At 44.4% G+C, this 21023-nt stretch overlaps 1 protein-coding gene across 2 annotated transcripts in view; it reads right to left on the bottom strand.

Annotated features, from left to right (window-relative positions):
- The window catches only part of NXPH1 (neurexophilin 1), a 295328-nt gene extending 275755 nt beyond the window's left edge, over positions 1 to 19573 (bottom strand). Inside the window, exons 1-2 of one of the 2 annotated variants that reach the window (XM_044246110.1) lie at positions 19416 to 19573; positions 18394 to 18557 (exon numbers count right to left, since the gene is read on the bottom strand). In XM_044246110.1, coding sequence (XP_044102045.1) covers positions 18394 to 18447 — 54 coding nt within the window. In that variant the 5' untranslated portion in view covers positions 18448 to 18557; positions 19416 to 19573. Of the gene's footprint in view, positions 1 to 18393; positions 18558 to 19170; positions 19195 to 19415 lie in introns of those variants that run through there. The other variant, XM_044246111.1, reaches the window with a different exon arrangement.
- Positions 19574 to 21023: the final 1450 nt, after the last annotated feature.

Raw genomic sequence — 21023 nt, 5'->3', positions numbered from 1 at the left:
CACATGTGTATGAGAAAATAAGGAGGAATTCCTGTATTAACTAAGTGTAGGATAGAGTTCTCTATGAGTCAAAAACCAACAAATAATAAAAAGGTCAATAAATATGACCACATTAAAAAAATCTTTTTAATTAAAAAGGAAAGAAATTCTAACATATGCTACAACATTGATAAAGCTTAAGGACATTTTGCTAAGAGAAATAAGCCAGTCACAAAAGAACAAATATTGAATGATTCCACTTATATGAGGTACCGAGATTAGTCAAATTCATAGAGGCAAAAAGTAGAAAGGATGGTTGCTAGGGGCTGGAGGGAAAAGGAAATGGGGAGTTGCCAATTCATGGGTACACAGTTTCAGTTTTACAAGATGTAAAGAGTTCTGGAAATTGGTTGCACAACAGTGAATATAATGAACTGTACACTTAAAAATGATTAAGATGGTAAATTCTATGTTATGCATTTTTTACCATAACTAAAAAAAATAAATTTTGAAAAGCTTATTTTAAACTCTGTCCTTGTAGGAGACCTGCACAAATTAGAAGACCAGGGGAAATTTTCTCATGAGATTTCTCCCCAGAAAAGCAAAGTAGGAAGCTCACTCATCTCCTGAGCTATCAGAAAAAGCAATCCACATTGATACTTCCTACAAGGAGGATCCGCTTAACTTTTGGCAGTGCATGTGCAAAACAAAGGAGAATTTGTGCGGTGGTTCTAGCATTAATCCCCAACACCACCTAACCCTACTCACCCCCAACTCTTTTTAATGCTTTACCAGCACCAACTTCTGCAATCCCAAGAAATTCAGAAAAATCAAGACAAGATGCCCACTATAATAACAGGTCAAACATTTAAACAGAGGTATGGAAAATGTTTTCTTATTCTCCTTTCCCACCCACCACATGCTAAATGGCTTTGCCTAGCTGCCTACCGACTTGCTTAAGTTATCCATCATGAATAACTCCTGAGTAAGCATATGAAAGAAAAAAATATTAAATCAACATCACATACTCACATATCCTAGTCTCAAGGCCTTGCAGAACCCTAAAAAAAGGGAGATGTATAAGATGGTAGAGAGTCAACAGAGTCAATGGAGTTCTAGCCCATGAAGAACATGAAAGAAGAAACACAACGCCTTTGGGGAATCTAATAAAGTTAACAGAAGATGGAGATAGGAAAAATATTCAATAGGGGCCGCTGTTTGAAGTTTCATCAGTGATAGTAACATATTCAGAGAAAAAAATGTATCAAAAAGACTGAGTGAGTTTGTTCCCATAGAAAACAGGGATTCAAAGAACCAAGGAGGGTGATGCATGCTCACCACTCTCAAGGATAGGAAGGCACAAGACAGAAAAAAAGAACCTTTACTCTACCTTTGGGTTCTGCCATGTCCTCATGGGAAACAACCTCAAAACTAGGTAAACAGGTAGATAAATAGATAAAGATATAAACAGATACATAGATATATGGATATGTACCAAGTTTTGATCACTAACTGGGCTCTCCAGAGCTACCATATTGAAAGAAGCGTGCTCTGACAAGTGTTTCAGGTATTGTTCTCACAGGAAAAGGACATTATCAAAAGAATGTCCATGTCAGAGGGAGTCTATTTCTGACTGTTAACTCTAACAGCACTGGCAAAGTTTAGTTTCTAGGCCTTGCGTCAAACAATTTCACCAAACTGATACCACTCTGCAAGACCTCAGCTAATCAGTCTTCTATCAACTTTTCTCATGATTGCATAATGCATAATATTTAATTTAAAATGTTGCCATATTTTTAAATAAAAAACCATGGGACATATCCCATGAAGTGATCACGGTAGTAGACCCTAGTTATCCAAGTTCGTGAAGAACCTGAGTGCTTCATGAGAAATAGAGTGTAAAAGAGATGGAAATGCTCTTCTTGTCCATTCAATAATATTTCATAATAATAAGACTTTCATAAAAAGACTTATAGTCAACCTTTCTGAGGCAGCACTTTGAACACTGAATTACATGTAAGATGATCATATAATTATCACCTACACCAAGACACTTTTTGAAAGTAAGAGAAAATATTTTTGATATAAACAACAGGCACAAAATAGGACTGTCCCAAGCAAACAGAGGTATACTATCATCACAGCTTTATGGCCTTCGTCACTGAATATTCATTATATATCTACTTAGAAGGAGAACCAACACTCTTTACAATTAAAAAAACAACTAGAAACTTTTGAAACAGTGATCTCAATTCATTATTCAATAAACAAAGTAATTTCCCAAAGACAGAAAAACTTAGGATGACATTGGTCTGCTCATCTTCCCAAAAAAATATGTTCAGCTCAAGGTTAGTAAGAAAAAGAAACTCCTACTGCTGCTGATAAAGCCATCTGTGCTTCAGAGACGGCTGACAGGTGCCTCCAGAAGAAGCAATCAAAAGTCATTAACGATCAAAATCATGACAATTAAATACAAGGATCTATTAGGGTCTTATTATCCAAATTTCAATGAAAATAATTCAAACACCCTCTTCCCAAAGAGAAGAACAGTTACTTTACTTTCTAAATCCATTGGTTACACTCTGCTTTTCAGATTATAACTGGAATAGCTTGAGCCCTCAAAATTTTTCAAGAGTTACACTCTTTTCTCATTGTAGATTTTCAGCCAGACCACTTTCATAACTAAGGAAATGTATTCTGGGAATATGTGGCATTTTTAACAGTTCAAAGTTGAAAACATGTATTCTACAAATAAATCTACAATGAAGTGCTAAAAGGTTTATTTCTGATTTCTTAGTTCACAAACTAGGAACTAGGCATAAAAATATTGGGCTATAAAATGCTTAAAAATTAGATTACTAGAAACTAATAGAACACATTATTATCTATTGAGCCAATGATGGGTCAAATGGCATTTTGAATTCTTGCAGAGAATATGAATATGACCTTCATGTATACCATTTACAGAAAGCAATTTTATTTACATTTTTAAATCCACATAAAGGTGAAAGATGATACTGCTGCAAAATGGAACATTTAATTTTTTGCCCCAAGGCATAACTAAGCTCTCCCAAGGTCAAATGTAGCACAAGACTGAAATGAAACCAGCCTCTCCCCCCACCATCCCATGCCAGCAGGCTTCGACTTTGGGCAGAAATATCTTGGATCTACTTTTATCCTTCAGAAATAGAAAAATTCCTAAATTCAACATGAGTAATTCTAAAGACTATGTTGTGAGCATTTTTCTGCTGTATTTTTTACATCATATATCCAGACTATGATAAAAATGCCTAAGGTAAACTAGTTGAATGTCTGGGACTATTCTGACAATCAGGTATTAAACTAAACAGATTTTGTGAAGTTTCTTAGTTTGGATCATCACACAAAGATTTTGCTCTTAAAAGAATATGGATTTGACAACGTGGATGGAACTAGAGCGTATCATGCTTAGCGAAATAAGTCAAGCGGAGAAAGACAACTATCATATGATCTCCCTGATATGAGGAAGTGGAGATGTAACATGGGGATTAAGTGGGGTAGGAGAAGAATAAATGAAACAAGATGGGATTGGGAGGGAGACAAACCATAAGTGACTCTTAATCTCACAAAACAAACTGAGGGTTGCTGGGGGGAGGGGGGTTGGGAGAAGGGGGGTGGGGTTATGGACATTGGGGAGGGTATGTACTTTGGTGAGTGCTGTGAAGTGTGTAAACCTGGCGCTTCACAGACCTGTACCCCTGGGGATAAAAATATATTATATGTTTATAAAAAATAAAAAATTAAAATAAAAATTTTAAAAAAAAGAATATGGATTTGCATCTCTGTTTTTATGTCTGGTAAAGTGTCAGAACACAGGACTCGTAAAAAATAAATACCACAGGAGAAACTGGAATTTATCCCTCCTACATGCAGTTATAACCCTACAAATAAAGCTCTACCCCACCTCCTCCTGTCCAGACAGAGCAAGTAATTCACAAAACAGGTGTATAATTTTCTAGGAGAGATACAGATGTTATGGATCATTTTAAAGCCCATCACAGATGACTGTGAGGGTTGTGCTTTATGCCCTGGTCTCAGTTATTACCTTACCCTGAGGCCCAGGGATCATTTTTCCTATCAGTCAGGTCAATAGATGCAAACATCCTAAAGAGATTGTATCCCACATGCCATCAGCACTAGCTTATGTCACAGCCATTAATATCAAACCTGCATTTGTTACTCTTGTATCTCCCATATGATGGGAAACTCTTCCAGAGTAACTACATCTAATGAAAATTACTGCATTATGGTAACACCACAGCAATTTTACGTATACTCCAGCTGCCCAAATAAGGTATACCCAGAAGAGAGGAAAAGAAGAACTGTGCATTAAAGTGGAAAGCAACAGATACTTCTTTCAAAAACTTTAAAATGAGACTCATTCTCCTTCCACTCCATTATGCATGTCCATGTATGCACACATGCCCACACACTCACATAATATGGTGCAGTAATTTGAAGAATTAGACTGCCTAGGACAGAATATCACCACCTTGTGCCAGACACATTCTTAATGACTCAATTTCCTTATCTGGTTAAAATGGAGTATTATTAATGATATGACTAGGATGAGCATAGCAATACCTTAACACTAATGATATTAACAAAACTTTACTGATATTAATAGTACCTGCCATCCCATAGGATTGAGAAAATAAAGTAAGAATGAAAAAGAAAATCCATGCTAAAGTCCAGGCACAGTGATTGGCTCTGGGTATATATAAGAATGCAGAATATTTTATCCCCTGCAGTCATCCCATACCTTTCCCAATTCTCATATCATATCCAAGACACAAAATTGTGTCTCTATGTAGGAACTCTGGGGTACCCAGAGCAATGCCTTGGAAGTAGGCATATGGTGGCAGACAGGAGAAATTTGGGGCAGCATAGGAGAGGGGAGCCATGATTCTCACCCTACCAAATTATTTCATCTAGTACTCCTGTGAGCTTACCACGCTACCGCATTAATGGAGGAAAATAGCCTATATCCCCCAGCCAAATGTCCCTGGACTTTAAAACCAGTAGGCTAGTTGTTTTGACTACCTTGTGTGAAAACTTTAAGAGACTTTCAAGTGTTAAGAGTAATTAAGAGCAATTATTGCTAATAAATATCAATATTTTAAATCAGATCTTAATAAATGTTCACATTGTTTGCCACCTAAAATTAAAACATCACAAGAATTCTCACTCAACCAGGAAATCCGCTCATTAGACCTGTCAAAGACTCGTGTCTCCATTTCAATAAACATTGATTGGTTGCTGTGGAAATGACCATCTTCTTCTGGCTTTAGTCACAACGGTCACTATTCACATTAAATACTGACGGTTCTCTGGGCAACACTAGGCAACTATACAGCAATAAGGAAGTAAGAAACCAAAGACAGAACGGCCCTAGGGTAGAGTCAGTCCTTGCACTTCACCCATCTAAGACCTGTGCTGGGAGCAGAAGACCCTGGCCCCAGACAACTTTCTGTCTAGCGGGTAACAAGACGTTTCTCTTTACTAGCTCACCACTCCTTTCAAAGCTCTTTACAGCACATTAACTCAGTTAACCCTCAATAATAACTCTACGGAGAAGAAAGTATTCTTAGACCCATATTACAGACAAGGAAATCAGGGTCTGACAGGTGAAAAGTTTTGCCCAAGGTCACAGAATCAAGAAAACACACTGCCATTCTCTTCCCCTCCTTTTCATTAACAAGTTTTTTTTCAGTGTTGCTTCCCTTTAGAACTGAAGTGAGCGACAGAGATAGAAAGAGAGAGAGAGAGGTATCTTGGGATGACTGAAAGGGGGCCCGTTTTCTCCCTCCTGTGGCCAGGTCCTCATTGGAGTCAAGAAGGCCTCCACTTTATCATCAGAACTCCTCTATTTCTACCAAGAATTCATGGTGACACTTGCACAGAGGCCATGACATTACCCACCTAGTAGTAATAGTATAGTATAGTATAGATAGTATAGTATATCTTCGTAAGATATCAGCCATCTTTCCGCATATGCATTTGCCTTTAAAGCCTCTCATTTTCTTTACCATTTGGTTGAAGAACAGAAGCAGGCTAAGGGGGAGAGGGCGACTGGGGGGGAGGCGGTTAGAATCCATCAATCTGAGACGTGTGCATATACATCTGGCCACACATTAATCAGAACCATTCTAATTGTAAAGGATTTCAGTCAAGAATGCAAGGCAGGATTAAACACCTTGGGCTAAATCATCCGCTTTTCATGCTTCCACATGAGCTGCAGATCCAAAAGTGGCAGTTCAGCTCATCTGTGCCCATGCCAGATCTGCATTAGTTTGATAGTGGCTAGAGATTATGGCTGGCTCTTTGGTGCAGCTGTTCATAGCTCTGCCTTATTAAACCTAAAGAAATAAGGCCGAAAATCTAACATGAGGCACTCATCATTCAATTATGTATTTCTTGTGAAAAAGGCAAAAACTCTGCCATGTTCTGCAAAATCTCCACATCAATAGCAATTAAGTTTCACATCAAGACAAGAGAAATGCTACACTTACTATGCATGAATAACTTCCTTTCAAATGCAATGGTTTGCATCTTTTTCTAAATTTAATTCTGTAAAACAATAAATGATGGTGCCCCGGTACAACAAACTATATACAAATAACTGAAAAAGATATTTGAGTAAAGGTATTTTATATTTTCAATTTTAGAGATCATGTCATCAGCTCTATTACCAACACCACAGCTGCTCCAAGAACAAATCACAACTCACCATTCCACAAATAGATTTAGAATCAAACCTGGGATTAATTACAGTATTTTCATTGGAAACTTCTCAAACAGAAAGTATAACGGAATTCGTGTAATCCAAACCATGTTTTAAAGAATTTACCAATGTGCCCTAGTAGCATCAGTATTGAATATAGACAGCTGGTAAATTAAGGCACTGTTTCTTACTTAAAGGAGATGTTAACAATAGTACAAGGGTCATTTTCACAAAGAGGACCAAAAAAAAAAAAAAGTCTCACTATTCTAGGTCATTTTTGAATGAAATAGGGGGAAAAGGGAAGGTTTTCAAAAAGTAACTATGGTTTTTGGCCATGATAATTCTCGATCTGAGCAGGAAAAAAAAAAAAAGTTTTATTCTTTAAATAAAAATACACAATTTTAAAAAAAAAGAAAGAAAGAAAATAGAAGAAAGAAATTCATAATGAGGCTTATGGCATGTCTTTAAGATCCACAAACCAAGTGACAAAATAAAGAAAAATGTAGTCTTTAATACATATCTAAAGGAAGAAAAGAATGAGAACCTCCAATTTTCTCAACTTTGCCCACATTTTTGGGAAGTAGCTGAAGAGATTTATTTTAACAATTTCATATATTCAAAAAGTCTAGTTTTTAAGAAGTTTGAGGCTAACTTGAAACCTCCACTTATTTTCTTCTTCAAAAATGCACCTTAAATATACACAACTCTAATAAAACAGTCAATATGTTGTTGATCATTTTAAACAAAATAATAACATGATATTGGGGGGTGCTTTGCTTTTTTTTTCTTCCCACTGACCCATGGATCTCCTTGTAATCTGGCAAATTAATAAATGCGTCTTTCCTAAAATTTTGCTTGTGATTTTAGTGTTGCCTTGGAGTCTCACCATCAGTTTCAAAACTGGTCAAGTACATAAAAGAAGGGACAGCCTTATGATTAGCACATTAGTGCACAAAGAGGGACAATAAATATCCATCACATTGTCAGACTCGCTGAAAACAATCAAATATTTCACCAAACCATTTACAACTATTGATTGCACACAAAACCTGACTTTATATTCTTCCTATTTTAAATAGATGTGGTATTTTACAAGGGCTTCACAAGTAAGAGATTGCGAATGTAAAGCAGTCCATTAATTTTATATAAGCTGTTTTATATACCTGTGGGCCTCTAATAACATTCAGCTACAAGGTTACAAGAAGAATCGTTTTCTAAAGTTTGGGTGGAGAGGTTGCCGTATATATACATAACTAAAATTCTTGCTGTCCTGACAGTAGCTTGTCTGTACCAGAACTGCTTTCATTCTGTGGGCTGAAAATACTGACATAAACAGGACAACAGTATAGTGTCAGTTACCAGATTCCTATCAAGGAAATGTCACTGTCAAAAGCAAGTTGAAATTTCAAGGTCAGCAACTTAGAAAACAAAAGAATTCCCCACTATAATTCCCCACGGAATCCTTCAAAGAGAGATGTACAGATGTGTAGCTAACCTTGCCCTGCTATGTGTGTGTGTGTGTGTGTGTGTGTATAACTTGGAAAGGAGAAAGACTTCTAAGTCAGAAAATTTTATCCAAGCCTTTCTATGATAATTTTTCTTGGTAATAACCTATCTTGGAGAAGAAAATCTGTGTCTCCTTCTTTCTAGACTGTGATTTCAATTTTATTAAAATTTGTCTGGATCTGCAGTAGGATGCCTTTGTGTAGGCTCTGGGAGGCCATGTTACACAAGGTATAAACGTTGTGTCTTGTGATGGGTTAGGGACAGGGAGAGGCAGAAAAATATAAGGCCTTGAAGGTGTTTCCAGCTAGCTCTTTCTGCTCAGCTTCCTGCATTATACTGCAATTTTGCCATGCTAAGCCCACTGTACATTTTCAGTGAGCGGTTAGCCTGGCCTTTTGTTCCACTAAGGTAGTACAAGCTAATAAATGTCTTTCCACTTTATTGGAATCTCTCCTTAAAAAGGCATGACTGTGGGGTCTGGTCTTATAGAGATAGTCTTTTAGACTTGAGAAAAGTAAATTAAAAGGACATGCCTGCTAATATCAAAGCAGGCTTATTACTTCAATATAAGCACTTCCTTAATTTTCCTTCCACAGCATGCTACGCAAATATAAATAAAAAGGCTCTCCGCTGGATGCATGTTACATATATCTCACAGAGTTTAATTATAAAGCCTCTAAAAATGAAGATGGTGGGAGGAAATGATGTCAGTAGATCATACAGTCCTGGTATTGAGTTAGCTGGCTGTCTCTGACAGCATGCAAACAAAGACACTCAAATAATCACAATATACCATGAAACGCTGGGCTCTGAGGAAAAGAAAATCCAAGTGAATGTGAAGGGTATTATTTCTACTTTAGTGCGTTAAGTCCATAATTTTAATTTTTGTTTTCATTGATGTTATTACAGATGTTACTATAATTGCGATAATTTTAATGCAATTAAGGAGGTGGAGTTAGTTTTTTTAAGTGCCACACCATATCTTCTCTGCTAGACTGATCTGTTATGAAGAAGGGCTCAATGAAAGCCAAGAACTCAAAAATACATAACCACTAACAATACATGCACATACACACCACTTTGCTGACCTTATGAGCAGTGGCATTGCAGGAAACAGTAAAGGCACCCGCACAAGAATACAGCTTCCAACCCAGCAGCTGCCCACCAGGGCCGGCAGGCAACTTCTAAGAGTGAGACTGTGCCCGGGAGTGCAAGCTGCACAAATTGGGGAGAAATAGGAAAATGCCGTGTAATTCACTAGGCAGGACCCTGGACACAGTAGCGACTTTAGTGGATTAAGGTGGGACCCAATCCCAGTCTTTAAAAACTGCAGTGGGCTGGCCCTCCAGCAAAAGGCCAGCTTCTTGCTGGAAGAGGAAGAATGGTCTCAGCCAGGCCTTCTAGAAGACCCTGAAGTCTAGAAGACTTCAGAAGCCTGGAAGAGGCCAGGCTCCTGAACCGTCCCTTCCATTCCTATTCAATTCCCAGCCTCTCTTCACCTCCAGATTGGTTCTCTTCTTGAAGGTTTGCCTTTCTCCGAACTGGCTTCGCACACAGAATGAATGGAGCACTGCCTGCCAGACCTCTGTTTCTTTAATACAGCATGGATTTGCAGAAGCAGGTATCCTGAAAGGACTACCTCTTACACTGAGGGGAGAGAAACCGACAGCCAACCTTCGCCTTTGACACAGAGAACCCCTAGCGCCAACTCTGGGTACTCCTCCGCTTATTTCTGGACCAAATCAACCGTGTGACCACCGCCAAGGAAGAACTGCCCATACTTTAAATGCCCACAGTGTTGGCGCTAGGGGGTTCAGAAAGGCCAGGGGAGAGTGTGCAACAGCAGCCGGAGAAGGAGGTTGAAGGAAGGAAACAAGAGGCGGGACAGTGATAGTGCATGAGTGTTTGCGGTTTGTTCGCGGGTTTAGGGGCTTTTTGTCTGTAGTCTGGTTAAGTAAATAAGGAGAAACTTCCCCCTACCCAATCCTGGTTCTAATGATGATAGATTCCACGCTGCATCAGGCCCCACGCTGCGGAGCCTAACCACACGGAAAATAATGAGACTGCATCCCAATTCGTCTGCATTAAAGTTGAGCCAAGCACTTTCGATAGGAAATATATCGATTCTTTTGCCCGAGCCTTGGTTTGTCCTGCTCCCCGTGAATAATTACTGCTCCTTTAGAAATTCATAATAATTACGACTTCCCACCCTCCACCCGCGTCGCTCTTTAAGGGCGCCTGAACATAGAGGGTGTCTCCAGGGTTCCCGTCGTGTTCCCTGCAGGTGGGAGATAGGGCATGAGTCACTGCTCCCCACTCGGTTTTACTCTGACGACAAAGTTGATCCCCTCTCCGTGCCTCACTTTCCGGTGTGTCAAACGGGGCTTTTACATTGTTAAAGACACTTGCAGCTCTACCTCTCTTGATTCTTGGGGGGAGGGGGCAGACTTAACGAACTGTGCGAAGGAATGCGGACAGGCGAGGAGAAAGTGGGGAGAGCAACAATTCAGCTCCCCTCAGCCTAAACTCTGCAGTAATCACGTGACGCCGCAGCCACGGAGGTTGGGGGGAAGTGGTGCAAACGAGCCGATCTGGCCGGAGGAAACTCTGCGGACCCAGAGATCAGAGCTCAGTGCTCCCGAAAGACCGGGTCGTCAGAGTCGCGACTGGGCTGTAGAGAAGTGTCTGCGGAAAGCGCCACCTCTATTTCAGTAGGGACGGAGCCCGCGCCGCCGGGACAGAGAAGGGCTGGTGCGCAGACTGCCGGCGGGCGGGTGGAGCTGGTGGCTCTGTCCGTGGTTCTGAAGAACCGCTGGCGCGCCGGGCTTCCTCAGCCGCCGACCCACGACCCATTCAATCTCGGTGCCCGCGACCTCCCTCCGGGGAACTGCCGCACTCCTGCCTGCTGCCCCAGAAGCACAGAAGCTCGGCGGCGTCGACGAAAAGTTCCCCAGAAGCTACGCTTTGGTGTGAAAGCTTAGGGTCTAGACGCGAGAGAGCTGTGCCTCTGTTTTCTTAAACCAGTTGGGATTGCTCGAGGTCACCCGAGGCTAAAAGCAGACAATAGAGCGCGCAGCTGTGGCGGCAGCGACTCCGGCTGGCAAACTTCCCGGGGCCCAAACACTCTGCGGCTTTGGTGAGACGACAGGGTTTCCGAGTCTAGGGTATGAAACCTACGTCGAAGGAAGTTTCTTGCCTCTAGACGTCTAGAAGACGACTTGAAATGGCCTTTAAAATCAATGGATGAGGAGGATTCTGAGACCTCTGTGTCAGGAGGACACAGGACGCAGGAGGAGGGCGTCCAACCTCCCTTTGCTGCCTTCACCGTCACTAACTCGGATCCTTCCCGTCAGAATCCATTAGGGTTACGAGGGTGATGAGCCAGGCCTGGCCGAAGTCAGGTTCAACAGGAACGCGCAGAGGCCCCACGAACCAGTTTCTAAGGAAACACTCGGTATTTCTAAGCGGCAATTTGTCTTATTGTGGGAAAAGAAAAGCCTCTCGGCTCTCCATTCTCATGCAGATGAGGTGATGCTCCCCGGCTGTGGCCTGTGTATCCCCCTCCCCAACTTATTTCCGGCTTGAACAAGAAAATACCCATATTAATTTAAAGGAAGTAGGAACGTTAAAAGTCTTCTTGCTACTCGGCGTTGGAAGAGGCAAGCCGAGACGCACTTCCTGCTCTTGGGACCCCCACGGTGCTCTCTATCCCAGCGACCCGGCTCTGGGCGCCACCTTGCTTTCCAACATCCAGAGCACCCATCTAAACGACAAAGGAACTTTCCGTAACGACGCGCACCTGCGGAAAAGGTTTCTCTCGGTCCCACCCCCAACCTCACCCCCGCCAGCCCGCACCTCCATAGTAAACAAAATATACAAGAAAAAGCTGTAAGGTGGGTAATTAGGTTTTCAGCCCGCAGCAAAAACGCGGCGCACTCAGTAGAAGTTAAGTAACAGCCAGAAAACCTCGAGGGCAGATGGCAAACTTGGAAAATGCACAAACGCTCTCCTAGGCGCGCGGACGGGCTCGAAGAAGCCGCCAATATATATTATCTCAATAAAAAGCCGCTCTTGGAAAGCTTGCATAGTAATTGAGATGGGCGCTCATTTCTGATCTGGGTTGGCATTTCCTCATCTCGAGCTGACAGAGCCAACTCAGGAAATTGCTGGTAATATTCATCTGGGGAGCACTTTCATTAAACGTAATTCATTCGACTTTCACAATAAATTGAGTGACATCCTTACAGCGGAACCTTTTTATCCTTGATTAAGTGCTTGCCAAGCTTTGGTTTCCCACTTTATTGTCACATTCCTTCAAGCAGAGTCGTCAACATGCCAATCGACAGTAGAAAAAATGTGTGCGCCTTGTTTACCAAGCTCCGGGAGGGGTTAGTGCTGACATAGAGAAAAAGCTGATCGGAAGCTTGAGTAGCGGATAAATCAAGACCGCAACTTCCTGCAAACAGGCCTCCGGACCTAAGCAATAGTGGCGAGGAGATTGCAGGGCTAGGCGAGAGAGCGTACCCGCCTTGCCACCCGGCTGCTCCTATAAACAGCTCACCCGACTCGTGCCTCGCCAGACTGACTAGCCTGCCTGCCCTATTAATTAAAATGGCGAAGACTGTTTAGGTCTTAGAATGAGATCTGAAGCTCCAGAAGGATTTGGTTGCTTCAAGGGAACTTTCCAGGATCGAAACAAAGCTAAGCACCTTACTTAAAAACAAACAACTCAGAAGGAATGTACACTTCCTAACTGGCTACTTGAGAGCATGCAACTTTCAGAGCTTCCATCCGGACAGGGGACTGCAAGAAGAGTGTCATTCCTCATTCCCAAGATACCCTTTTGACTCTTAAAATCAAAGCAGCGACAGCCAAACCCATTCAGGGCTCTTCAGACCCCGAAATTCCAACCGAAGCTGAGGAGCACCTTGATATTTCAGGACTGGGAGTAACCAGGAAGGTGTACCTTTGCCAATTCCTGGTCCTTACTCCCGCATCCCCTATAAAATCAAAGAAGGCCAAGACAGAAAATTGCTTATTTGAAAAAGCAATATCCAAATGCTTTCATCACTCAAATGTCCTTTTGAAAATATTGTCCATGGTGGTTATTACCTGGACAATGCTGTCAATTTCTGTAGTCTGCAGAAAATTTTCTCTCAGATAGAAAAGTAGGACATTGGGCTCCTATCTCAAAAAAAAATCAACCAATTTCCCTGCCACTAGATATATTTTTCACCCAGACAACACTTACATTAAAGAGGAAATAGCCGTCAACAATTCAAAGCCAAATAGAAATCAACTTCGCACAAAGAGGAGCCAGGAACTTAATGGCTTTCCGAGAAAATACAGCTGAGAAAGTTGGGAGTGATTCTGGTTCTCCCCTTCTAATACTTAAGACAGTTTCTCCCAGAAGCTATCACTAGAAGGCCCCAGACTACCATAATTCTCCTGAAGTGTGGCAGAAGGGCAACCCACCCAAGTGCTTCCCACACACCAGGAGAGCTGCTTTCTTGGTCAACAGAAAATTGAACACTTCAGTAAAATGCAATAATGGAATGGCATAGCAACTTTTCCTTCCACAGAGCCTTAGAATATGTCTTGGGACTGATAAGTTTTCCGGCTGTGCTGCTGGGGCACAGGCTGCTTCAAACCCTAAGTTTTGCTCCTGTATCAGGAAAGCTAGTCTTGGGTAGAAAGATCAGGAAATGTAGTGGTGTTGGGGAATTTTAGTACCGCCTCCAAGAACTGGCCTTAACAGAAAACACTGACCAGCCACTGTCAGTTAATTAAAGTACTTCTCTTTTCAGGAAGGAATAAGCTCAAACTGTACTATTTTCAGTGGGCAGTGGCTTAATTTTCAAAAGATGTAAAGTGCCCATACCTAGTCCAAAGGATAGACACAGATGGTCTCTCTCCTGCTGCTTTTCCCTCTCACCTTTCTCAGTTCTTAACAGCCACCCTCACGCTGAGGCAAATTCACCCAAACAGTCTGGCTTCTAGTAGTGCAGAGGTAGTATTCCATATATATTAATCCCTCTTTAATCTCTATTAAACAACTGGAGTAGTATTCACATTTTAAGGACACTCTAAATTCGAAGGAATAACTGACTCAAAAATTTTTAAGAAAAGGGTTTTTCAATTCTTACCCATGTTGTTTTAAAAAGTAACTAGATCATTAGCAATTTGAAATCCTAGCAGAACTGGTAGGACCTAAATTGGAGGATGAGGAGCCTCTTCTCATGAAAACAGAACTGTGAATGTGTGACTGATCACAATGACATCATTCAACCCCTGACCAGATTCTCTGGACTCAATTTCTGAGTAACTTTTTTGCTGACATGCCCAGGGAGTACTCATTAGATTCAGTCCTCAACTCTAAAAATGGCCACAGGTGAGCCACCAAGAGGACACCTTTTCTTTCTGCTCCGAGGTGCTCACCCTGTGTGCCCTGGCCTATCCTTCAGTTTGATCCACTGAAAAGAATGCAGTTGAGGACTCCCTTTCTTCAGAACCAGAAATCACATTTTCCTAGTGTATTCAGCGTGTGCTTCAATCCCATAACTGGGATTCCAGAGGCTTAAAGGAAAAGATACACTGTGCTATCAGCTAGGAGGCAATGCATAAATAGAGCACCCTGCTTCAATTTGGTTAAAATGCTGTTGTCCTGTTACCCCCATTCTATCATACTGAAAACATCCTGGAATCAGTACAGAACTGACAGGAGAATAAAGATTGCAGGGCCTTTTTAAATTTTTTAAACAACTATTGATACACCATAGGTTCTTCTCCTGACAAATTGAGACTTTTAAATCTATTATACACAAAATTCAATAGACAAAATTTCTTTGCCTTTATTTTTTAAAAATGGTTTCCTTCTTCCCTGCATTTATGGCTGGAGTTAGCCCTGTGGTGATTTTTGAGTATGCTAGCTAATATGCTTCAGAAGGTTACTTTGTAGACACATTTCTAATTAACTTCCTAATGCAGTACTAAATAAGCTTCCAGTTTGAAACAGAACAGACTCATTTCTCAATAAACACAAAAACACTCAAAATCCTCAACCTAGAGCAGGCATCCAAAGACACCTGGGCCAAGAAACATTTTGGGAACATTCACTCAAATACAGGCAGAAGACTGTGACTTAAGAATAGAGCATTGACCTGCTAGATGGAGAATTGTTTTTCACATTAAAAAAAAAAAGAAAGAAAAATCCCCAATTTGGGAACATTCAAGGAATTTCTCTATAAGCAGAAGCAGGAATATTTTTGTATAAGAAATACCTACACAAATCTTGTTCCCCTGAACACAATGTGGCAATCACTCCTTGGAAAACATAACTGGGATTCCAGAGGCTTAAAGGAAAAGATACACTGTGCTATCAGCTAGGAGGCAATGCATAAATAGAGCACCCTGTCACTTAACTTGTGGTGGGAGCTCATAAAGACATACAATTACTCATTAAACTCCTTTTTGAGTTATGGCAATTCAAGGAGAAAAAATAAATAAAATAATGGTTTTGCCACTCCTGCCTTCTTGGAGTGTAACTTGAGGCAGCTCCTGACCAACTGCACGCATCTATTGCAGTTTCTTGCAAAGATTCAGGATGTGCTAACATACAGTTATAAATAAATGATAAATTCAGTCACAGTATATGGTGTTTAATAAAATAGATGGAGAAAGAAGCTTCAGCCATTTCAGGTCTATCTCACTGCCCTAGAGTTTTAATGAAGGCTCTCCACTTCCTTACCTGCCTAGAACCAACCTGTCCCGACTGCCTGATCACCCTTTTAAGTTTATTTCCATGGCAAAAACCAGCTCCCTGCCCTTCCAGGAAAGTATCTTGGAATTCTGAGGACAAATAACCACAGGATTACAATCCCTGGAAATATTACTCGGGTCACAGCTACCAGCCTTTTGTTTTTGTGGTACCGTGTGGTTTCTAATCCCCGACATACAAAACTACTTTAGATCGGAGAGAAAAGAATGGACTTCTAAATCGCCTTCTCTATTTTATTGTTCACATTTCGTATTGTTTTGAGTGAAACTGGAAAAATTGTCTCCTTTCTCCGTATTGCCAAAAGGCATTCAGGTAATGAAGTCTGTAACTAAACGGTAATTGAATCAGCATAATTTGCACACTGAATGGTTTTCAAATGCTCCCAGTTTACAATTAAAGGAGAATTAATGCGCTTGTTGTTGAGAACGCAGCGCATTAGAATAAATCCAGCACTGTTGTTGTAATGAGTGGAAAACGGTTTAACTGCCAACAAACACATTTAAAATTTAACACAACGTATTGATTTCACTTCTGCTTTTGATAGATTATTTTCCAGACTATCGAAATACTTGCTCCAAGCAATAAACTGCACCACAGCCGCGAGCCTTTGCCGGGTGTGAGCACAGTCCAAGGACATAAAAATAGTCTTGAGGTTCAGGCCATGCGTAAAGGTATGCAGAGGAAAGGGGCAGGAGGGTTTCCATGGTCAAGGGAATCGTTAATATCCCTCCTCTGTAGCTTTCATTTTGCGGTCCCTCCCCCTTCTTTCAATAAACAATTTCTGTATTTCCTCTAGCCAAACTTTCTGCCCTTCGTCTTTGGGCTCTCAATGTCAGTGGGTAGACTGGACACGGGGCGGTGGGGGGAGGCAAGAATGACTGAAGATGGGAAATGTTAAGGACAATTTTTGCATTCTGTCTGCGTTCCAGCCGGGGAACACACAGACTTCGGTGACAGTCAGGAAGCCTGTTCTTTTGGATTGGCTGCCCTGGCTTTCACCTGTTTACCCCAAGGTGTCCTGTAGGCGAGGACACTGACGCGCAGCGCCCTCTGGCGTCCGCGGCTGCGATAGTCAGGCGATAAAGATGCAAAGACGGGCGTCACTGAGGGTTCTTGGATTGAAGCTGAAACCCGTGAAAGGCACACACCCTCACATACATATTCACACACGCGTATACATACACACTCATTAACATAGAGTTCACACAACTAGCAGCCCCGCAGTCACATGCACCAGGGCAACAGCTGGGAAACGCTCTCAATTGAAGGGTTGGCAACACTTTTGCTCCTATGCTTGTGGGTTCTGAACCCCTGAGGGACGGCACCGCCCCACCCCCCACCCCCCGGTCCCATCCTGTTCTTCCAGCCCCGTTAGAGAGCTCGGGCTGCCTAGCCCAGCGTTCCTCGTCCCTAGGCAAAACACACTGGGCCCTCCGTGCGCGTTTGTAGCTCAGAAATAAGCTATGGGGTGTCAGCGCACTGGACACAACTTCGCCAGCAGGGTGCGAGTGTCCCTGGCCCTCCCTGAAGCCAGACACAAGAAAATTGCTCTCTCCGTCTTGGCTCCACGCGGTGCCCACAGCTACCAATTCACCTCCATCCCCTGTTCCAACAGTGTGCAAATTCCCAGACCCCCCCAAACTCCACTTCAGAAAGACTCAGGCAGTGACTTTGCTTAGTATTTTCCTGACAACAAGGTCTGCTATTCCCTAGTAAGGGGTTCAGCCCTGAAACTGGGGTTGGGTTATTTTGTGGAAAGAAGAGATTGGGAGGAGAGGGAGGAGAGCCGCTGCATGTTTGCCTGGGCAACCCTGACCTAACTCTTATCTAGACGCTTGTGGTGCTCTTCTCTGATAAACTTGTCCTCTGTGAACCCTGCAAGTGAACAAAGTTACCTTCGCTTCTTTGTGTCATACCTCCAAACTGGGGGACTAGGTGGATGGATTCACTTTCAAAGTCAGAGACCCAGGCAGATTCGTGCTCCTCACTCTCTACCTCCATTTCCTTTCGTTGAAACTCTGTGGATTAACTAATGAGAGTTCCACGTATATTCAACCTTTTCTTTTGCCATCTCTCCCCATAAAGCATCCCGTCCCACAATCTCCTCGGTTTCTGGATGTCTAGGGCCACCTAGATTCTTTTCAGAATCACGTACAGGAGATGGGGGACTGGAGCAAGAAATGAGGGTGGGAAACCCGGAAAATCCCGCAGGGATCCAAAGACCAGCTTGCCAAAGTTGTTCCAACGCGGTCGCTAGGAACGCCGCTCTCGCTGCACTGGCGGTCTCACCCTCCTCCCGCGCTCCCCTGGTTGTCTGGCCTCGCGACCAGGGTGGGATGGCGGGGGCGCCGGGTCCGCAGCGACTTACCAAGTAGACGGCGGGCTGCAGGAGGAGAAGCACGTACCAGCACGCAGCCTGCATCCTCCCGCGTCTCAAACTTCCTCGGCGGTGCTTTCGCTGAGTCTTTGTTCCTTCAAAAACATAGATCCACCTGACATCCACTTTACAGAGCAAGGAGCGCTCTCAGCAGCCTAGATACAAATGAAATTAGACATCCCATGACCACGCGGGCAAGGTTAGGCTTGGCGACCAAGCGAGGAAAGGGGGTCGTGGAGGGGAGGGGTGGGCCAAAAACCAGGGCGGGGGGGGGGCAGGAAAAAATTGAAAAGCGAGTAAATCCAGCGCCTGAAACCAGCGAGCGCTCGGTCCGCAGGCAGGCAAGCAGGAGGGTAGGAGGATGAGGGGTTCCTTGCGCCCTGCACTCCTCGCGTGCGAATTCCCGGGTGGTGGAGACAGGAGGTGGTGGGGCACACAGAACCGCGTGCGGACTGGTTCGGAGCCCAAGTGTCTCTGGCAGCGAGATCTGTCCTAGTGTTTGATGGCCGGGCGGCTCGGACTTAAAGGCGGCGGCTGGTTCTTCGCCAGCCCTGGCCGTGCTCACACACGTACACACCAGCAGAGAGAGATGGGAGAGAGAAAGAGAGAGCAAAGCGAGCTGGAGAGACTGGGTGAGGGAGGCGCGGGAAGAGGAAGGGGTAGGTAGAGCTGACCGGGATTAGGTGCTGGATATCTTCACACGTTCCGTGGAGTGGGGGTGGGGAAAGGGAATGCAATTTGCATACAGTAAAGCCGGGCTCAGTTTACCCATTCGAGTCTCCTGCACAGAAATACACGCGCCTACAAGCACATCTTTGGCACTACTTTTTTTCAAGCCAAGAAGCAGAGTCAGTCGCTAACTTCTAGAGCGGAAGCCTGCCCGGGTCTGTGAGGTCACCCGCCAGGCGCACTCTGTCCCCCAACCAGGGGCCCTCCTGCCAACCCTTTCCCTGCGTCCCACCACCCCGCTCCAAGATATCCTCTCCCGGACTGTAAAGGCGAAGTGTACGTACCGCACAGGACTAGGGGCGAAACCGGCGAGCAGGGACCGCTCTGTACAGGCTCCATTGAGGAGCTACTCGGGCCTGGCGTCTCCGGCACCCCGGACATGCCCTCCCTGGCGCTTCATCTCCATGCTTGGGCGCGGACCGGTCCCGCTGCCTCGTCCAGCCTCGGCGGAGTCGGCGTCCCAGCGCCCGGGTCGCGCTCAGGCTTGGTTCCGTGGGAGCCTAGGCTTGGCACAGTTGGATTCACGGTGCAGGAAACTTAAGAGGCAAGAGAGGGAGGGGGAAGCGGAGGAGAAAAGAGAGGAAGAGAGAAAGGGAGGGAGGAAGAGAGGGAGGGAGAGAAGCGAATGCGCTGGACGGACTGGGACCGCCAGCTCTGGCTCTGGGACGAGCAGTCCCGGGCTCCTTGCTTTCGGAGGCTGCCGAAGGAAGGTAGAAATGGCTTAAGGGGAGGAGACTGGGCAAGTCCTAGGGACTCGAACTCAGAGATAAAACACTGGCCTTTCAGAGAAAAACAAAACAAAACACGGCAAGCGCTAACGGTCTGAGTTTCTGAGGAAGGGGTGGGGTGGCAAGACCTGGAGGTTCCTGGCGCACGGAGTAGCTGCACGCCTACCGCAACGTTGGGAAGCCAGGGAGCTACTCCGGAGAGGAGTCTCAGGCCCTGTGCATGATCCTGCCCGGCCACTGGGGGACGCGCTGGAGCACGCCGGGGTTCGGGACGCCGACGAGGTGGTGCTTTCTCCGTAGGTCTGCCGCTTGCGGCGCCTACCTTCCCCACACGGGCAATTACATTGGCACGTGCCTGAACGATTCCTCAGAGACTAATTAATACCCCGAATAAATAGATCCCGCTCCCAGGCTCTCGGTGGGCCAGGCCCGCAAAGAGAAGTGGCTTCTGCAGTGTCTCTGGTGGCCGCAGAGCCCAGTCCCCCGGGGGCGTGAGGAGGACTGCGACCGCCAGAGGAGTGGTGGGGAGCGTAGTGGGGCGATTCGCAGGGCAGGAATCGGCGCAGAAAGGTGCAGGGGCCCCTCGGCCCGCCTCGAGCGCGGACTCGGGGAGCCGCGAACCTGTGGATGCGGGGCCCGATGCGGGGGCGCTGCGGACCTCCAGCCATTAAGTGCGCGACAGCCGAGAGGACTGGGCGACCTTGCGCGAACGTTCGACTCCTCGCCGCGCGCTGGGCCGTGCGAGAGGAGTGGGGTGGAGGGGGAACGCGGATCGAGGCTTTGAGCCTTTGCCACCTCCTCGTTTCTGACACCTTCTACCAACCAGCGTCCCCCACTCTCGGCTCTTTGCTCTGACTCTCGCTGTCTTTTCTCCATTTCTCCCTTGCTCTCTCTCAGCATCTTTCTCATTCTGTCTCCTTTCTTTCTTGTGCTCTGTGCCTGTTCTTCGGCTTTATCTTTCTACTTCTCTTTCAGGAATTCCGACTCTCCATCTCTGTATTTCTCTGTCTCTACATCACCCCGCCATTCTTCTCAAACCTTGTCCTTTTCTTCTCCCCTTCACTCCCTTCAGCACACAACCAGCTTCATCCTTATCTGATGAGATACCGGGACCAGGCCCTTCTAGTGCTGGCCGGGCTGCCAGCACCTCCTCAGGGTGCCCAG

The sequence above is a fragment of the Neovison vison genome, chromosome 4 (assembly GCF_020171115.1).
Source record: "Neovison vison isolate M4711 chromosome 4, ASM_NN_V1, whole genome shotgun sequence".
Taxonomy (NCBI): domain Eukaryota; kingdom Metazoa; phylum Chordata; class Mammalia; order Carnivora; family Mustelidae; genus Neogale; species Neogale vison.
Note: the sequence above shows the minus strand (reverse complement) of the source record. Positions and strands in the feature narration are given on the sequence as shown.